The sequence below is a fragment of the Sebastes fasciatus genome, chromosome 6 (assembly GCF_043250625.1).
Source record: "Sebastes fasciatus isolate fSebFas1 chromosome 6, fSebFas1.pri, whole genome shotgun sequence".
In the NCBI taxonomy this organism is placed as follows: Eukaryota; Metazoa; Chordata; class Actinopteri; order Perciformes; family Sebastidae; genus Sebastes; species Sebastes fasciatus.
This window is the reverse complement of record NC_133800.1, coordinates 23,268,573-23,288,513: the sequence shown is the minus strand read 5'-3', so window position 1 is coordinate 23,288,513 and position 19,941 is coordinate 23,268,573. Positions and strand designations below refer to the sequence as shown.

General features: G+C 43.2%; 1 protein-coding gene across 3 annotated transcripts in view; it reads left to right on the top strand.

The window, feature by feature from the left end:
• dtx1 (deltex 1, E3 ubiquitin ligase) overlaps positions 1-19,941 on the top strand; it is a 52,817-nt gene that overhangs the window by 20,544 nt on the left and 12,332 nt on the right. For all 3 annotated transcript variants that reach the window (XM_074638588.1, XM_074638587.1, XM_074638586.1), the window contains exons 3-5: positions 6,429-7,176; positions 17,462-17,523; positions 17,688-17,849. In XM_074638588.1, the coding sequence (XP_074494689.1) occupies positions 6,429-7,176; positions 17,462-17,523; positions 17,688-17,849 (972 nt within the window). The remainder of the gene's footprint in view (positions 1-6,428; positions 7,177-17,461; positions 17,524-17,687; positions 17,850-19,941) is intronic.

Sequence of the window (19,941 nt, the reverse complement as noted above, 5' to 3'; positions counted from 1 at the left end):
AACTGAGTCCGCTACAGCCTAAAAATGTCAACTTGCATTAATGCGTCAATCCCTATCCCCTCCATACATCACGCCGATGTATATCGAAGTGATTATTTTTCTATTAAGTTTGGTTTTAATTAGTGACTTGATGCTATAAAAAGGGGGTGATATGTCATGTTTGGCAGCTCCAATTCTCTCTTGCTCACAAGCTGCGGCCGTGCTCGGCTCACGATTGGTTCGGTTGAGTGTGTGGGCGGGACATTGAGACTGTGGCTCCACCGCATAATCACTACTGCACAGACTCTTGCTCCAAATGACATCAAATTTCAAGATGACAGCTGCTGTATCCGGGATATTTTGGATTCACTTCTGTACAATGGAAGGAAGTGGAGACGCATCTTTTTATACAGTCTATGGTCCAAGTTGTGGACTGATTGTCCGACTGACCAACAGACCAACGTTAGCCATTCATACAGCCTTGCTGCTATTTCAGTCGTACTCTTTCTCCTTCACCTGTCTCAGCACGGTAGCAATTTTCTTTGCTTCCAAGAATAACTTTCAACAGGTCTTCAGAGAAGGAGGACTTCTCTGTTTATGTAAAGTAAAAGTGAGAGTAGGGTGAGAACAACGCTGTGGTATAATCTTATAATCTGCCTCGTCGTTCACATAACAAAAAGCCACCGAGAAGAGAGGGGTGTTTCACACAAGCAACAAGCGGTGGCTGCTTCTCTGTGGCTATAACTCAAGTAGAGATTAATGTTCCTGTCTCTGCTGTGATGAATCTCTCTTTGTGTGATTGGTGAAAATTGTTGCAAATTAGTGAGTCTTGAAAGAAGCCTTTACATTTTCTGTTGTTTCACCTAATTTGTCGCTCAAAATTTACTGGAGATGTAAATTTTCTAAAGTTTATTGTTCTTGCACACTGAGGAAACGGGACCTCATGTCAGCTCTTTGACTGTCTGTGAGAAAACTATACCACAGAACAAAAAAATGGACTTTGCACACTTGCAGTGGGTAATTTTCACTATTTTTTGACAGTTTATACATTTCTTTCTGTTCTGTATATGCAGCGTCTCTTCTCTGTCAGAGGTCTGCCCGTTCTCCAGCGGAGACAATAGATTAGCTATCTTTAAATACCTCTCAGACAGCATTGAGCCGTATGATGCTGGACCTGTTACTGGCCTTTCTTCTTCTGTAGTTAAAAGGAAAAAATGCAGCACTATGTTTTAATAGGCTCAACGCAGCCCCGGGGAAATTGATGAGGCTTGCCAATTATAAGGATATATTATAGAGCTCGATCCGGGCACTTCTCGTCTGCCGTTCCTCCCGCAGCAGCTGCAGCAGCACCGGGGAAGAGCATTAACTACAAGGTGATGTGGGCCCTAATTCAATGACGCAGATTTTTGCTCTCTGTCCAAGTGTCGAGCGTCGTGTGAGAGCAGGATGGGGTGCAGTGAGTGACAGAGTGGAAAATGTGAAGAATGGCTCAGGGAGACGGTGTTGGTGAGGAGCCAGGAGAGACGGTGGAGAGCGAGGGGGAAAGCTGGCGTCAGCAGCAGATGAGATGAGCGAGCGGAGGAGGAGTTGACTCTGATGGCGCTGTGCTCAGGGAAAGGAATAGTAGGAACGTTCACATACGGGCATCCCCTCCCCTCCCTCCTCCCCGTCCTCCTCTCACTACTCCCAGCCCCAGGGACGGCTTCCATGACAACAAAAACCTTTCCTCAGTGTTTCTGTGACAACAAAGCCTGGATCTCATGCATTTTGCAGCAGCTGTTCACGTATTACCTGTGTGGTAACATATCAGGTGCACGTCACTTTCCGTCACTTTCCATTAAGGGTGTTTCATCACGCTTTCCTGTGCGACCACAGAGGTGTGTGTGTGAGTGGAACACACACATCAATAACCCCAGTGACAGATTTAGATAGGATTTATTGCTCACTGTGTGGAGTGAAGCAGTTTTACTCCCTTGATGAGTTCTAGCTAGAGAGAAGTAGATTTGGTCCCTCCATGTCGATGCCAGAATTTCACTCCTATTTTCATATCAGTTATTTGATTATTTAAATGCAGCGCACAAGAGTAGATAATAATAGCAAAAATGTGGAAAATAATTTTTCTGGGGCTTATTAAAGGAGTCTGGGGTTCTGCTTTGAAGTTAAATCACACTGTATATCTTTAAAAAATACAGTATGTGCATTATTTGCATTGGTTAACAGTTCTGATAAAAGCATCCACCAAAATGAACTACAAAGCATCAGTTTCCAATCTGCTATCTTTCCGTTCAGCGGGCCTCTGAGGACAGTCAAGGAAGTTACAATGTAATGTTGCATATCCTTCCATTTAAAAGAGTGATTCAGACTTCCAGAGGAAAACAAAACTATCAAGGATGGATGCTGCCTCGGCCTCATATGGCGAACAGACTGCAGGAAGTTTTACCCCCAGCTAAGATGCGAGAGGGCAGCCAAGCTCACCCTGAACCCACCTGGCCCTGTGTGACGGTGGGGTTAGAGTCCCACTGCGAAGCCTGACGCGGCTGTTCATCACACAGCTACAGCTCACCCGAGGGGAACCGCGCTGGCGTTGGGCAAGGATAGCTGGAGGACATCGTGTGAGAGAGGACGAAAGGAAGTGAAGGGAGGGCAGGAAAGATGGCAGCAAAAGGCACATAGGGTCAAACAGGAAGTGGCCACTCTCGCTTAGTTTCCTGCTAGGAAGAGCGTAAAGGGTCACAGGGAGAAAATCAACATCTCAGGCCCTGCTTTTTGGAAGACGCAGGTACAGCAGTAAATTACAGCAGAATGGGAGGCAGTGTGCAGAGTGTCAGGCTGTATGTTTTGAGTAAAACTTCCCACATGAGGCCCCAGGACTCCTGTGTTGACGTGGCCTCTGCTCTTTCCTCTCAAGGTCCCTGCTCAGCAACCTATACAGTCCCTGCATAAGAATGCAAATATTTAAAGGGACTGTTACTTCTTACACGTATAAATCACCCCCGGGTGGTGTCCCATGCGCGCTCGCATATGCGCACTCGCGTGTGGCTACGCTGTTCAGCTCAGACTCCAACACAAACTACACGGAAGCACCAAAATCGCAAAGTTATATTTAGTGAAGCACGTCTGTTAAACAGTGTTGGCCACGGTCGGAGGACGCGGGGGAGACCGTAGCTTTGGTCTCCAGGGCGGGAGTCTCTGCAGTACTCTGCTCCTCTGCCTGCCTGCTTGCATTCACTCAGCTCGCTCCACTCTCACGTGCATGCGCAAACACTACACACTGCAGAAGAGTTAGTTTAGCTCTAAGAATATCTAGTGGACGTTTGTGCAGAAATAAATGCCCCAGTTTGTGCTCTGCATGTCTTACATTCGAGTTACAGAGCTGAGGATCTGATTTTCTGAAAATTAATATTTGTTGATCTTTAAAAATCTTGAGAAACTTTTTTATTGTGCAACAGATGTATTTTTATTTATCCAGATAGTTAGAGGAGTGTTTGAGGATTCTGGAAATACTTTCAGAACAGCAGTAAGTCCTGTTAAATGACCTTCTAGGTTTAAAAAATCGCCGGGTATTTATTTTTTGGGGAAATTGGGTGCTTAGCTCTGTGACTCAAATGTAATACATGGGAGTCACAAACCAGGGGTAGGTCTGTGAATGCTGAGCAAAGCTCCGTCCTCGCCTCACTTTAACTACAGTGAAGAAATCTGACTGCCAAACAGCCATCCCTCCAAGCCCACTGAACTGTTTATAGAAAATCTTTCAGCTGAGCACATTTCATGCATCAGGCTCCATCAGACCTCTCATGAACAATTAGCAGTACTAATAGGCTTTCAAATAGAGATACCGTTTATCTCTCCTCACCAAAGTTGTTTGTACAATTTTTTTTTAAATTGATCCACATGTTGAAACATTTATGAAGCTTGTGTTAAACTTGCCACTGAGCAAGACTGTGTAGAGCTGAGCCGCCATCGATCGCGGCCAGAAACACGCAGCCATGCTGAAAGTGACGAACCTAATTCATCCCTTAGGAGCCGCGGTGATAAAGTGTTCAGACGTGTGGCTGTAGCCCTCCACCGCTACGCTGAAAGTACAGAGAAAATTACTGACTTTTAGGGAATCAATGAGCGTTATATTCTGAAATTAAGGGAAATCATTATTATTTTCATTGTCATCCTCAGAGGAAATGCAAAAAAAAAATCAAGCAATCAAGCAAGCTGTGAGCAGGCACGGCGGAAAAAGTTGTGCATGGCTGACTGAGTGAAGACGTGAGAGACACAGGCAGCTGGCTCACTGTGCAGTCATCTGTGAGTGTGAGTGTGTGTGTGTGTGTGTGTGTGATTTTCAGCCGCTCCAAATGAAATTAGCCGTCAAGCCGAGTCCTTTAGCAGCAGTCTGCAGCAGAGACTCAAGGTCAGACTCGCTGATTCTGCTGATGCATTTTTATTCTCCGGAGCCAGCACCAGGCTGCCGGATGAGGGGTTACCGCTACCCACCTACCCCTCTGCTCATTCCCACTTCCATTCATCCTCTGCACGCACTCCCGTCCCTCCATTATCACCCCGGTCCTCCCTGGCAGGGGAGTGTGCATTTACCCGTTAAATTAGGTGGGGAAAGGAGGAGGTCGGAGTGCCTGGATACCCTTGCCGACGTGCGGCGGGGAGATGGATAGGCTAAGGTGCCCTGATTTCCCATGTGACTACAGTAATTGTGTTATAATGGAGGTGGGAGCTGAGTAGCCATCAGCAGAGGGACAGAGGTACAAAGCTCCTGGCTACGCGTCCCCCTCCTTCCTGTCGCCGTACAGAACAGTAGACCACAGACTGAGACAGCATGGGATTGTGGGTATGATGTCTGTGTTCATGCAGTTTAATACACAGTCGGAGCTTCTAGAGGTGAGGGATGTTTACTAGCGTGTGCACCCCAGCTTGTTCATGTTTGTATCTTGAGCCACTGACTTAATGCTACAGTTTGCAACCACATTAGCCTCAGGCAGGTAGCGAAGTGTTACACCTCATCACCATCAGTTGGTCAAGTTGCCGTCTCAACACTTGTTAGCCCACTTGATGAGCTTGAAACTGAAGCAGCGTGAAAACTGCATCTTGCCTCTGCAGGCTATTTTTCTGTAGTTGTCGTTTACAAAATTATTCATGTACTTCATTAATTGTTAAACATAACGGCAAATTCTCAGCACAAGTTAACAGCGTTTCAATGTCATGGACTGGTGAAAAGCAAGCAATGTTTTGCATATGTAAAGCTTTACCCAGAAAAGATCTGGTATTTTTACTTGTCAAATTAGAATCATCTCATTTTCTATCTTTCTTTTTAAGATTATTTTTTGGGCTTTCCTGCCTTTAATGATAGTCAGAGTGATGGTTATGAAAGGGGATAGACAGAGGGGATGACATGCAGCAAGGGGCCGCAGGTTGGATTCGAAACCCGGGCCGCTGCGGTAAGGACTCAGATATCTAACCAGAAAAGGACTTTAGTTGAAGTTAAAGTCACCTATTAGAATATTAATTGAGTAAAAGTCTTACTGTTTGATATTTACTGGACTTAAGTATCAAAAGTAATTTTCTGATATTAAATGTACTTCAGTATTGAAAGTAAAAGTATAAGTAAATGCTGTTTATAAAATTGCAAGTAAGACCGAATTTTGAGATTTAGGAAGTTTATGAAGTTCACCTTGGTGAACTTTCAGTTCGAAAGTCACCGTGACAGGCTATGGTCACTCACTTGCATCCGCGCATGTGTGACCATGCCCTTATTATTCCTTTTAACATGCACACCATCTTAAAAATGGAGGCTATATTACACTTAAAAAACAAGGTCCCCACAACCTAAAACCTAAACCACTTGCCCATCACGTGAATGATGTAACTTGCAAGTTAGGACCACTGATTCACCAAACCTGTTTGCTTGCAATAGTAACGAGTAACGAAGATGCTTAGGGGAAATGTATTCGAGTTAAAGTACACATTTTATTGAGGAAATGTAGTGGAGTAAAAGTGAAAGTTGACAGAAGTATAAAAATTCAAGTAAAGTACAGATACTCCCAAAACACACTTCAATACTATAAATACTAAGATACTTAAAGTACTGTAACAAGTATTATTACTTTGTTACATTAAACCACTGCTTGACCCACATTACAGACTAAAAGTCCATTCCTTTGTCTCCTGCAAGTCCCCAACTTTATGGAAGTGATATACTAAATTGCTGGAGTAAACTTTTAATGACTCTTTTAATGAGTAGCTTTCAAAATGAGAACCATTTTCTGTGGAAAAATTCATTGACTTGAATCTGTAATGTCATCAGAGGTGTCAAAGATGCAGAACACAGACAATCTGCACTTAAAAAAATGCAATGATGTTTATTCTGCACATTTAGTAGCTGACAATAACACATTTATTTTGTGATTGACCTCCTGTTCCCCCTCTCCTCTGTCCTGTGCTTTTAGGCACCATGAGACCAGTGCAGAGGAACTTCTACGAGCCGTCGTCCGCCCCGGGGAAAGGTGTGGTGTGGGAGTGGGAGAACGACAACGGCTCGTGGACGCCGTACGACATGGAGATCTGCGTGACCATCCAGAACGCCTACGAGAAGCAGCACCCCTGGCTTGACCTGACCTCTCTGGGCTTCTGCTACCTCATCGACTTCAACAGCATGTGTCAGACCAATCGGCAGAGCCAGCGCAAACGACGCCTGCGGAGACGCATGGACCTGGCCTATCCGCTCATCATGGGTTCCATCCCCAAGTCGCAGTCGTGGCCCGTGGGCGCCAGCTCCGGGCAGCCCTGCTCCTGCCAGCAGTGCATCCTTGTCAACAGCACGAGAGCCGCCTCTAATGCTATCCTGGCCTCTCAGCGGCGCAAACATTACGGAGGGACAGCGGGCAACCCAGGCGCTGCAGGAACCCTCGCTGTAGTGCGGCAGAGCAACACCTTCGCTGGAACCTCCCTCTGGTCGCCAACATCCTCTTCCTCCGGCCCCAACAACATCAACATAAGTATGGGCGGCGGGCAAGCCAAAGCTGAACAGGTGCAGTTGCCGCTGTCCTCTGCCAACTTCCCCTGTTCCCCCGTGATGCCATCTCTTTCATCCGTCCACGGCCACCACGCTCTCACCATCAACGGACAGAACAACCTGAACCGGCCGGGCACCCAGCGCATTTCCATGGGCACTGCCAGAGGAGCCATCCCACCAGGGTAATGATGTCTGCAAACACAATCACTCATTCCCCTTATTTTCTAATTTGGATTTTCTGGAGTCTGTAGTAGCCTGTCTGTTCTTATAATGCGTGCATAATGCTCTGATTCGGTTGAATTTACAGTTCAGCTGAGGCAATGGGCGGATATAAAAAGCAAAGAGACAATCTCTGTTTCTGCTTGTCTGCTTCACAAAGCTCCAGCCTGCATGTGTCTGGTGTATTGTACTCTGTCATTTTCTGACTTTCTCAACCTCTCTCTCTCTGCTGATTTATGACCACTCGCATTAACATGCTGATCAATGGATCGGCAGAAAAAGCCTTGGGTCCAGCTGATTTTAGCGAGGAAGAACCCCCTTTCTTTCACATGTGTGTCTGCCATGGTTGCTGCTCCATAATGAGCTTATGTTGGCCCCAATAGGCGTGAAATACTGCAGCTCTTCTGGATCGTTCTGTTGCCTCCGCTTTGAACTAATTTGTCACTATCACTCTACGCTGTGGTTGTTGTGTCATGGGATGTGAAAAATCTGACGCTGTATGTGGAATATCTTGATCTTTGTGTGTAGCCGCGTCTGTGTTTTATGGTTATGGTGTGTGTGCACGGTCAGGCATGTAAAGCGGGGCTCTGGTGTGGCTGTGGAAACCTATTTGCCATGGAGGCAGAGCTCCACTGGGGAAGAATGAATAATGGATCAAGGAAAAATGGGAGCTTCAGCTGAGCGCTCTGACCTCAGAGCGATTCAGCGAAAGGAGCCGAGGAAAAAGAAGTGTGCCTAGCGTTGTAACCGATACTTCAGTCCCCTATCCTGCTTTCTTTTACTAAAATAAACCCTCTCCTGATCTAATTTGATTCCATTTTGTTCTCTCCGCTCATGGGGAGAGACACACTTACCGCATGTTTGAATAATACCGTCCTTCACCCATCAGGCACACATGCTTTCACTTTCTGTGGCCTAATTCTGTGTCACTGAAAGGAAACGTGCATGAGGTTTTTGCTCATCATAGCAGGCCTTGACCTTGTTTTACACAGCGAGCAGGTGGAAATTGATCTGTGCAAAAGTACATGTGATGGAGAAAACCAGCATGGGATGACCTATTCGGGGACGTTTCGTCTGTATTTTAAGAATTCAGTGAAAGCTCAGGTGAGCGTGGAGTTGTGGATGAAATCTGAGTTTTTCACCTCGCAGCACAAAAGGTTTTTTTTGCGGGTTGGAGAGAGCGAGAGGGAGGAAGCGACATGGGGGGTGAGGTGGAGTGCGTCGGTTCCCAGGCGAGTGGCTCGACATACAGGATGAGTGTGGTTAACATACACGCAGCAGGACATGAGAGCTCAAACATACACACACAAACTGAAATGTGAATTCACTTGCGCATTCCCACGAGCGTGCTACAGACAGATAACAGAGGAACCCACACAGAATGTAAAACATCAGATGTGTTTTTCGCACACCCACACCCTAATATAACTGTTGCTGGGTGTGAGGAAGGTATTTGGCACGCTGTGGCTTGTTTACATGAGTTTATGTTGCTGCTTTACACACACTAACAGCCATACTCTATCTGTATTTCTACCATACATTTACATTTCAAAAAATACTCTTACATAGGATTGATTTCATCTGTGCAAAAGTGTGTTTTTATGACCCTGGTATCATTGAAGATGTTCAAATATTGATTTTTTATTGTCTGAAGAAGCCACTGGTTGTCAGCTATAAAACGGGGGGGGGTTGTTGCTTCATGCATCGGTCTTGCCTGCACAAATATTAGAAGTGGCACCATCTGCTGGTTTGTGTAAACACATGAGTTTATCTTATTACTGGGGTGACACAGCCCTCTATATCACCACCCGGCCGCCTTCAAATGTTATAAACTGAAGACCTGTGAAACAAGGTCATGTATAGTAAAGACAGATGCATGCTACTATAGATTTTTTTGAATTATTTAGCACACACTTAACACTTCTGTTGCATGTGCCAAACACAGGAAACGGCCAGGGCTGCGGTCGAAAAGTCTTTTTTGCTTAGGAAGGTTCCTAACGGAGTGAAATGACCCAGAATTATCTCAGTAGCAGCCATGATAAGAGCTGTTCGAATGCTCTAAATGCTAAGGAAAGGTGCTTCAATGCTTCCATTCTTATCTCCTTTAGCATAGGATACACTGGACCACTCTTTACCAAAGGAAAGGAGATAATGCAGCCCCACAATTCCTTGCGGTTGCAACATTGAAAGCGACGCACCACTCTGCCCTTCATGAAAACAAACAATATGTTTATCTTGCATATTATTTTCTCATATACTAATGAGAATACCAAGAATAACAAATGAAATGAACAGTAAACATATAGCAAACTGTCAATTAACAAATAGTCAACATAAATAAATATTACATGTCTTTAAAAGGAGTAGGAAGAAGTACAACCTACACATGGTCCTACCCCTTCTCTATAACTCGCACAATTAACTCAACATTTATCATATATTCCTTTTTTCATTTCAATTCCAACCGTGGTAATGATGTAATATTTCACCGGTTGTCCACGTTAGGTCAGATAATCCTTTATTATACAGTATGTTGATGTAAAGTGTTACAGCAGCAGAAGGACCTGTGGTATGTCGCTTTCCCACACCGCGGTTGAAGCAGCCGGTCCGTGAAAGAGCTATTTAAGAACACACGGGGGGGAAGCAGCACCTTTTGTAGTCCATCTTTGGAATATTGTAGTTTCACCACTCGCATCACTAACATCCGCCGCCGTCGCATCATAATTACGGAGCCTAGTGTAAGTGCAGTCTCCTCCTTGAATTCTCCTTCACATCTTTCCTTGACCTCATGACGTTTTCCATTCAAAGTCAAAGAAAAGTGGTTAGGAAAAGACATTAGGAAGTCAGTTTTTGACTTTTCGACCCCAGCCCCTTCTTTCTTACTTACTCTTGATTTTACTGTAAAACATAAAAGTATTGGGCTGCAATTTTTCATTAGAAAAGCAGCAAAATGTCACATGTTAGAAGCTATAAAGATTAATGATTACATGGAGTGATGAGAAGTGATTATATTGAATTATCTGTCTGTTTGAAAGATGAAGAAACACATTTGAGTAGAATGAATGCGGAAAGAAATGTTGCAAGATCTCTGGGGATTTTTCTCACGTCTTTTTTTTTTTTTGTCTGCCAAACCACTTCCTCTTGTGCACTTTGTTCGTGCACATTTGGTATTTAACTGGGTTGAGACATGCGCTGCTTTGTGGCTGCGTTTGTATGCTGCCATTGGCTGTGTTTACGAGTTCCACTCTGCTCGTGTTAAGACTGCTCGTCTGAGTGTTGGCCGGAGGGCTGCGTGTGGAGTGCAGAGATCATTATCCCTCGGCGGGCTGCCGCACCGCTCTGCTCTGGCGCTCACCACAAGATAAAATTAATATTGAAATTAATGAATAAATCATGAGAGCTCATCTGGACTAAACTGATGCAATTTGGAAATCCTTGGTGTCATTATTGCTTATTCTCAGGGCATTTCAGGTGCATTGGAAAGTGCATTACCCACGTTGTAAACCCCACCCCCCCCCCAGTGTAGCAGGGGTAGGGCTTGCCTCCCGCTACTCACATCAATATGCAATTAAACACTCCTGGAGCTCTCTCTCTCCAACCCCCCTCTCACTGTCTTTATGGTGCATAATAAACAGATGAGGAGATATTAGTCCTCCGTCAGCACTTTCCTAACTAGGCCTAATGTGGCCTCTCTATTTGGGGAATCACATCGCTCTCAATCTGATTAAGTCCTCAAGGCAGGCTGGAGATTCCCCCAGGAAAGGAAGGATGATACTGAGCAAGAGACAGAAGAAGGACAGCGACCCTCGTGCCCTGACCTGACAGGGGCCATAAATAATGTGGTGTTAATGGGCTGGGCATGCAGTGGGCTGGATTTATCACGTAATTGCATCGGTTTTAGGTCAGAAATTACAGCACGTGAAATACTGCAATAGGAACTGGAAATTCTTCAGCAGCACACTACTGTCCTCTAGCAAAGGTTTGAGTGTAGTCAGGCTCGATGGACAGAAGGGAGCGAAGAAGTGAACACAGGAAGAGAAGAATTAGAGTTGGCAGGGCGAAAGAAATGCGGAGGTGACGAGGTTCAGTCTGATTCGCTGAAGGTACCTTGTCTGTGTTGTGGTGGAAAGGTCAAAGGTCTGCTCTTGTTTACACTGACGATGAGCTATAATGGCTTGTAAGATGAGAGCACGAGCCAACGCAGCCTATTGTTCAGGATCATTGGATACTCTCTGCATTGACTCTAGCATAGAGAGAGATTAGTAATGACAATGGATTTTGATGCACTCCCAATGGGGATGGTGGGAGAGGATTAAGCAGCAAGAGGGAAGAGTTAAAGGGATAGTTCTGGTGTTTTGAAGTGGGGTTGTATGAGGTACTTATCCATAGTCAGTGTATTACCTACAGTAGACCCCGGTTTGGAGAAGACGACAGGAGTACCAGCACAGGAGTAAAGCAATGTACTGCTGTGGACGGGGCCGGCAGCAAAATGTATTTTAGCCGCCTAAAAGAAAGACCCACCTAAAAAAATATCTAGCAGTTTAAGTGTATGCTATATTTAGAATATTTTTGCTAGTTTACCTTACTGTGAGACAGTTACACAGTCTATGTTTCCGGCGAGGAACTGAAGCCGTTATCTATGCTCCCCAAAGCAACCAGACTCCATTGGAAAAAAATAGTATTTTTACCTTGCAGAAGCAGGTGGGTTTCTGGTTGACCGCTGCCTCGATCAATTAGTTTGTTTGTGTTATTATGTGACTTAAGTTAGTTTGGATTCACCAAAGTCACACAATAGCACAAACAAATTAACCGATTGATGCAGCGGTAGACCAACAACTCCCCGGTGTTCTGTGAGTTAAAATTGCAGTTTTTGTCAATGGAGTCTGGTGGCTTTAGCGAGAGCATAGATTGGTACAACGGCTACAGTTACCCATCAGAAAGGGCTGTCTGACGGCAAGGTACAGCAGAGAAAATATTCTAAATACAGCATACACTTAAACTGATATTGATTTTTTTTTATTCAGGTGAGTCGTTCTTTTAGGTGTCTAAAATATGTTTTGCTGCCGGCCCCATCCACAGCAGTACATTGCTTTGCTTCCGCACTATAACTCCTGTCTGCTTCTCCAAACTGGGGGCGCCGACCGTCATCGCCTGAAGTTAATACACTGACTATGGATAAGTACCCTTGAAATCAGCCAGCATTAGGGATTGTCAGTGGAGTGTGAGGAGGTGGCATGTGTCTTAAACCCCAGCGCTCCAGGCATAGCCAGGACAGACCGGGTCAGCAGCGCCTCCAGAGGTGCTCATTGCTAAAAAAAAAAAAAAAAACAAGTCAAGGGAAAAGAGCTCAGCAGTGCGCAGAAAGACATGACGGGTGGCAGCTGCTGCACACAGGCTACAGGTTGACTGGCTGGTATCGGACGCAGCCTTGTATAACAGCAATGTCTGCAGTGCATAGATCTGTAACCACACGCTTTACAGAAATAATGTAGTACACCACAATGGGAAATTGCTTGCAAGATGTGGATCTATCTGTCTCTATAAACACTGTAGATAAGTGTGTTAGCTTGTTTCTTTCGGTCTAGCAGATAATGATCATCAGTAGCTGCTGCCGGTGGGTTTTTTGTGGTTGTGCAATCACACGGCGTGCAGCTGTTTCATCCACATTGCATATTTATTATGCAATACACTCTCCAGGCTGATGCTGAGATTTTTGCCAGAATTGGAAAGCAATAAAGATGAAAAGCATTCCTAATTAATGTTATGCTATGGATCCTTGACAGATCGTCCGTACTGTCTGCTTGTAGGGGTGTGTGGTTTGTGCAGACGGCACACAATGAGATGGTGTTAAGGGCTCTTATGGTCTGCCGTCTCATTTCTTCTCCTAATGAAAATTATTTGTTTGATCGCAGCGCTCTCGCTGAACAAGCCAAATTATACATGCACCCATAAGGGGGGGCGTCTTGTTCATGGTGTGTTTTGATTTAATTTAGGCTTAAGTGCATGTTTAAATGACGGAGGAACTCTCCCTCTGGGCAGGACTTAAGTTGGTTTTATCAGAGTATCAGATTCTGCTTTAGAATCACTAAAGAATCACTCTACTTTTCATATTCATGTTTGATAATGTGTTTGTCACTTCCTTTACCTTAAGGGAACAGTGTGTAGCATTTAGGGCAGGGGTCTCTAACAAGCAGCGTACGAGCTACCAGTATCTCCCTATCCGTTTCTAAGTGGCTCACTAAAGCTTCAAAGAATATTGACAGAAATTTGATAACACAAAGGCACTTTGTAAAACATTTTTAAATTTATATCCAATCAAATTCACAAATATCTTGCCTCCTTCTTATGGAGGATGGAACCTGCCAAAATCAAAAATAAATGAATAAATAAATATGATGATGACTCGATAGATAAATAAATAAATGTCATTAAATGCAGAAAAAATAATATTAAAAATAAATATAGCCATTAATTAATTGATCAAATGTGATCTAAATTGATATTTGTGTTTTAATTTGCTTCTTTATTCATTTATCTTTGTATAAATTCCCTTATTTATTTTAAATGTGTGTATCTATTTATGCATTTATGTATTTATTTATTTATGCACAATTTTCCCCTTTGCATTCCACCCCTTATTTATTTCCCCAAACTTATTTATTTCTGTAATACAAAATAAATAAATAAATGCAAAAACAAATAAATACATTTAAAAATAAATACATAAATAAATAAAAGGGAAAATTAAACAATCGTAAATAAATAAAGGAATTAATTTTAAGATAAATAAATAAAGAAGCAAATTAAAACAGAAATATCAATATATGTCACATTTTATCAATTAATTAATAGCTACATTTATTTGTAATATTATTTTTACTATATTTAATGACATATTTATTTATAGATTTATTGATTTATTGATTGATTTATTTTGGATTTTGGCAGGTTCTGTCCTCCATACCTTCTGACACAAAATTATTTTTGTCAATCAGCTGTTAATTAAACGAGTTACGTTGCTTTCACGTTTTGTTACATCAGTGACGCCGTAACATTATGCGATGTTAGCAGACTACGAAGAGCTCACAAGATTTGACAATGACCGCAAAAAATAGCCAGGCCATTAAAAGTTTTTTTGAGGAATGGCTAACAGAGTATTTTTTTCACGAGTGTGAATGACACATTTGTATGTCTCATTTGTGGTGCAAGCATGTCAGTTGGTAAAAGATGTAACATTGAGTTGAAAACAACAGTGTCTGTTTAGAGGGCCAACACAGCAGCAGAGGCTTCGTTTAGTGGTCTGAAGTGGTCATCTTAACGAAACACAAAAAGCCCTTCATCTGTGGCAGGATTGTAATAGAGGCGATGACTGCGGTGGCTGAAACGTTACTAAAGGACTATAAAAGAAAGACAGAAATGATGTCTGCTATTGGAGATGTACAACTGGGTGCTATGAGTAGCTCAAGGACACTTTCATTTTGTCAAATTAGCTCTAAGAGGGAAAAAGGTTGGAGACCCCCGATTTAGGGGGGTCTATTGGTAGAAAAAGAATATAATATTAATAAGTATGTCTTCTGTAGTGTTAAATCACCTGAAAATAAGAACCAGTGTTTTTCCGTTTCTTTAGAATGAGTCGGCCGCCATGTTTCTACTGTAGCCCAGAGCAGACAAACCAAACACTGCTAGATAGGGCCATTCACGTTTTCGCGTCGGCCAAATCCTACACACTGCACCTTTTAAACATTTTCCTTAGCAGTGAAAACAAACAGAATAGCTCTCATACTGGTGCTTTCACTGAGTGAAGGGCAACCGAGTGCCGTGAAGTTTCGACTGGTTAGTTATAAGCAGCGACTGCAGTAGGTTAGTTCACCCGTTAATTCCTCCGCTGTGGTTGAAGGTGCAAAATCACCCACTGTAGTCTTTGCTTGAAACTATATTCCAGCACCTAAAGTCAAACCTGTCTCGGTTTCACACCCCTGAATTTGACATTCAGCCACAAGGTGCTTATCGCATCTGAAAATCAATGAAATAACTTTAATTTATTTCGACTCACATCATTCTTGCACACGACAGGAGTCAGCCGATCCTGGTCTCTGGTCCACTGGTGTGAGACACAGTGTGCAATACTAGAGATGCAGTAGGACACATCAGCCTCAGCCAGGCCCCGCATCCCTTTCTGTTATTGCACTCAGCTTATTGAAGGGCTTCTCCTGGCACAGGAACAGAGGCTCTCGCTAATATCAAAGCAGTCTCTTGATGCGGATTTGTGAAACGCCTGAGAGCTGCAGGGCCAGAGATCTCAGTCGCTCGCTTCATGGTCAAAGAGCAGAGAGATTTAGAAGTATGTGCGCAGTAGTGTGTGTGTGTGTGTGTGTGTGTGTGTGTGTGGTTGATAAATTGAAATAACCAACAAGTGGCTTAGAGAGTAGTGCCCCATTTACACCTGTTCATTTCATGTAACTTTTATCAAGATCTGGTCAGAATGTATCTAAGACCATCTCCTTAAAGCAGCATTAGGCAGTATATGTTTGGCATCATTGGGCAAAAATTCTATAATAACCTTTCAGCATATTTGTAATTCAAGTGTTCTGAGAGAAAACTAGACTTCTGCTCCTCCTCATGGCTCTGTTTTCAGGCTTTGAAAAAACTAGCCCGTGACGGGAGACTTTGACCAATCACAGGTAATTTCATTGAGAGAGCGTTCCTATTGGCTGTGCTCCAGTCATGTGACCGGAACTTGGTGTTCTTTAACCAGATTTCACAATGGTGGCGGCGTCACAAACTTTCTCATTTTACAGCTAAACCGTGCACTACAAGATGATTCTGAAAACATTTGAGGCGAGAAAATAGACATTACAGTAACATAATATTGGTTCATATTTGATCAGCTCTGCCTAGTTTGACCGTTTGGTCGGAGTTCGCGAGTGATTGACAGCCAGCTCTCATGGACAGCGGACCTCAGATCAGCTCTTACTGCTTGTTTTCCTCTGGTCTGTGAAATCTTGCAGATGCCGTTAGGAGCACCGGAGGACACAGAGGCACATGAAAAATATGGGAAAATAGGGTCCAGGTTGAAAAATACCAAACTTACCTTTTAAGCTGCTAAATGCTCCACTATGTTCACCAGATAGTCGCTAACAGTCTGTCTGCTCCTGGTGCCCAGTATAGTGTACTGTACATAAAGTTCATCAGAGCTTATTAACTTTTTCATTTAAACAGCAACCCAAAGACACAATGATTGGCGGAAACAGAGACTGCACTAATTTACAGAAAGATTTGAAAGATGCTATAAAAACCTAGAAATACCACACAAAGTAGCTTCTGGATGTAAGAAATGATCAGGTTTAAATGAGGTGACTCTATTCTGAAGCTGGATTTGACTTGATGCTCTGGGGCTGCCTCACATCCAATCATTCTTGTTGCTTCTTTGCTGAATTGTAATGTGATTTATACAAGATATTGATGAAATTGAAGTTTTAATGAACCCAACATTTCCATCAAATAACTTAACTTTGATTATTGTTACTTGAGTTGGCTTGTCACACACTTTTAGCCAGAGGAAAGGAAACTTGTTCCCGAGCTCTGCTGCTCTGTGGCCCTCTCTGTGTGATGCTGGTTGAATCGAGGCCTCGGCCCTCTGAAAAGAGACTCACTGACTTGTACGCTCATATTAATGCCTCAAGAGCTTTTTTTCCGCTCTGCTCCACAGATCTGGAAGAGTGCGCAAGTCAACTGTCTTTGTCGTCTGTGTTCGCCGTGAACTCCAGCCTCTCCAAATGTCATCCTGAATCAGGCTCTGCTGCAGTGCTTTGTACATGAGTCAAGCTGTCTCATCCCATCGCAGTTGTCTCTGTCTCTGTGGTGAAGCACATGTGACATTTTAACTTGAGTGTTTTTTGTGGCATGCAGCGCAGACCGAGCTGCCGTTCTCACTTTTCTCAGCTGTGGCACAACAAGCAGTGGTGCCAGATCAGGGACAATTTACCGTCCAATTTAGAGGTCACTGGGCCATTTAAAGAACGTGTGAAATAGAGATTTTGCTTTTTAAAGAGGAACAAGAATGGACTGGAACATCATGAAGTGCCCCATAGTCGCACAGAGGAGATGATCAGTGTTTTCTGTACATCTTGATGTCTCCAAATTGCCACTAGAGGTGGTAGTATGACCCTGTAGAATGGGAGCTAGTCACATTATGTGGCCATGAGGTACTTCAAAAAGTCTAAAAAGTTTTTTTCTTTCCTTATGTAGAGTTCCTGCCCTCCCAGTAAAGAACCTGACTGGATCTGGACCGGTCCACCCAGCACTAGCAGGTTAGTCAACATTCACAGTATCTGCTTAGAAAACAACTAAAAACTCTTATGGTCAAACTCTTATTGATCTTGAAAGACATTTACAATCAGTGTTTTTTTCCACTCTTCTGTGTGTGTATTTGTGTGTGTATGTGTGTGTGTGTGTGTGTGTCCATATGTATCAGGTATGACAGGTATCCTGATGTGCGCTGCAGGTCTGCCGGTTTGCCTGACTCGGGCCCCCAAGCCCATACTGCACCCACCACCCATCAACAAGAGCGACATGAAGCCTGTGCCAGGGATCAATGGCATGCGTCGCAAAACCAAGAAAAAGCACCTGAGGAGAGGTAAGATGGAGGGCAGTGTTCATTTTGGCAGCTATTTTAGATTTAGTCTTAAATGCTTATTAGTTTTAGTCACCTTTCAGTCATTTTTATCCTCCATAGTTTTAGTCAACGACAACTCAAAACGTTTTAGTCCAGTCACCGAAAAGTCATTAGATTTTAGTCAAAATCTTTTTCTTTCTGAATTTTGTCAGCTATTTTTTATTTTTATTTAATCTTAGTCCTGTTTAGTCATCAGATTATATTGAAAATATTAAATTATTTTAGTCAAATTTATTTCACATGAAAAATAAATTTTCAGAAAAACGCAGGTTGAATGATTCAGAATGCAACTTTACAGACAGTTACTGAGTCCTCCTGACTGCGTTCATTAATGATGCGTCAGTCGCACCCACTGGTCCGTTGTGAGAGCCAATCCGCCCCAACATGTGAAAATATGCGTTACCGAACCACCCGAACCCGACCCGCAAACCGCCAACTTTATGCATTATAGTAGCACAATTGTCAGGATTGAGGTGTCAGACAAGAAGGACATAAATGGACTAAGCGCCACCGCTGCAGCGCGTTGTGTGTGTGTTTGAGACAGAGAGAGTGACAGAGAGACGGGAAGAGAAGGTGGAAGGTGACAAAAATAAAGAGAGATTTTGGTAAAGTTTTTATGTTTTTAAACTACACTTCAGTCTCGTCTTTTTTCGTCAACGATATTGCATGTTTGATATTGTCACCGTTAGTTTTTAATGCCGGCGGTGCCATCTCTTCATCGTTTCGTTTTAGTCATGGAAAAAAAGGTTGTTGACGAACATATTTCGTCACAGTTTTTCGTTAACGAAATGAACACTGATGGAGGGAATCAAGGAGTGACCAAAGAAGTGTAAATACTACTGTTGTGTTTTTATACAGTATATTGTGTGTTAGTGAATACATTCGAAATGCTCTGAGTTGAGGAATAGACCAACCACTGATAGCCAGCAGACTTTCTCTGTCCTGTCAGGCTTTGCAGACTGTTTCCATATCAGCTGATTTCTGTTGTTTAGCATGCAAACAAAACCAAAGCTGTTTTTGTTTTTTATTGTGATCATAATTGTTCTTTAAATGCCTCTCATTTAAGCTCTGTTACAATAAATCTAACATCACCCGAGTTCACTGATGATTAGTTAGGAAAGCAGTCCTTTACCTTTCAGAAAGCTCCTATAAAATGTAATGATGATTGATAGTTGAGATTTACGAGCAAATGCTGTGAAAGTGTTACTGTAACAATTTTATAGGTGTTACACAACATGCAGATTGACAGAGGAAAGGAAAGTAATTAACGAGGCGCTGTTGTACTGAGCTGGTCTGAGAGAGGATCTGGTGTTTAGTAGGACGGCTTTGTGCTTGAATAAGTGCTGGTCGATGGAAGCCGTGGAAACCGCCAGCCTCCCAAGGGAGTCTTTGTCCTAATTGATCAGTGAGGCTGTTGGGTTTCCATCCCTGCACCGCGGTTGTCCTCTTCAACCCTTCAGAGCAGATGATGATGCAGCAACGCTTTGTTTTACAGGTCCCATAGTTTCCAATAATTCACTAGGAAGGAAACGATATGTGACTGTAAATTTATAGCAAGATTCCTGCAAAGGATTATGTCTCCAATTCCAATGATGAATGAATAATGACCACATATTTAGAGCTTCTTGGAATCTCCTCTGAAAATCAATAACTTCTGATGAACTCAACACAACTAACTCCAAGAAGACGAAGAGTTTACAGCCATAGCAGCTATGTGAGGCTTTAACATTACCTAGGCACAGCGATGGTTTGAGCTGAATGTTAACGTCAGCATGCTAACACGGCAGACCGACATTGCCATACCCTGAAGCCATGCTGCTTTGGGGTGTAAGAAAATAAACATGAGTATTGCGATAATATGTTGTGCGATATCGTATCGATGTTCCAAAACACTGTATCAAGTTTTAATTAACCTCTTAAAAAGCCTGCTGCCGGGCCCGGCCGCTAATCGATCTTTCGGAGGTTGTAGCAAGCTCAGTTTTAAAGTTAGAGTTAAGTTACTGGCATCATATGAAACTAGGAAAACCATGTCATAATAGCTTGTCGCTAAGGA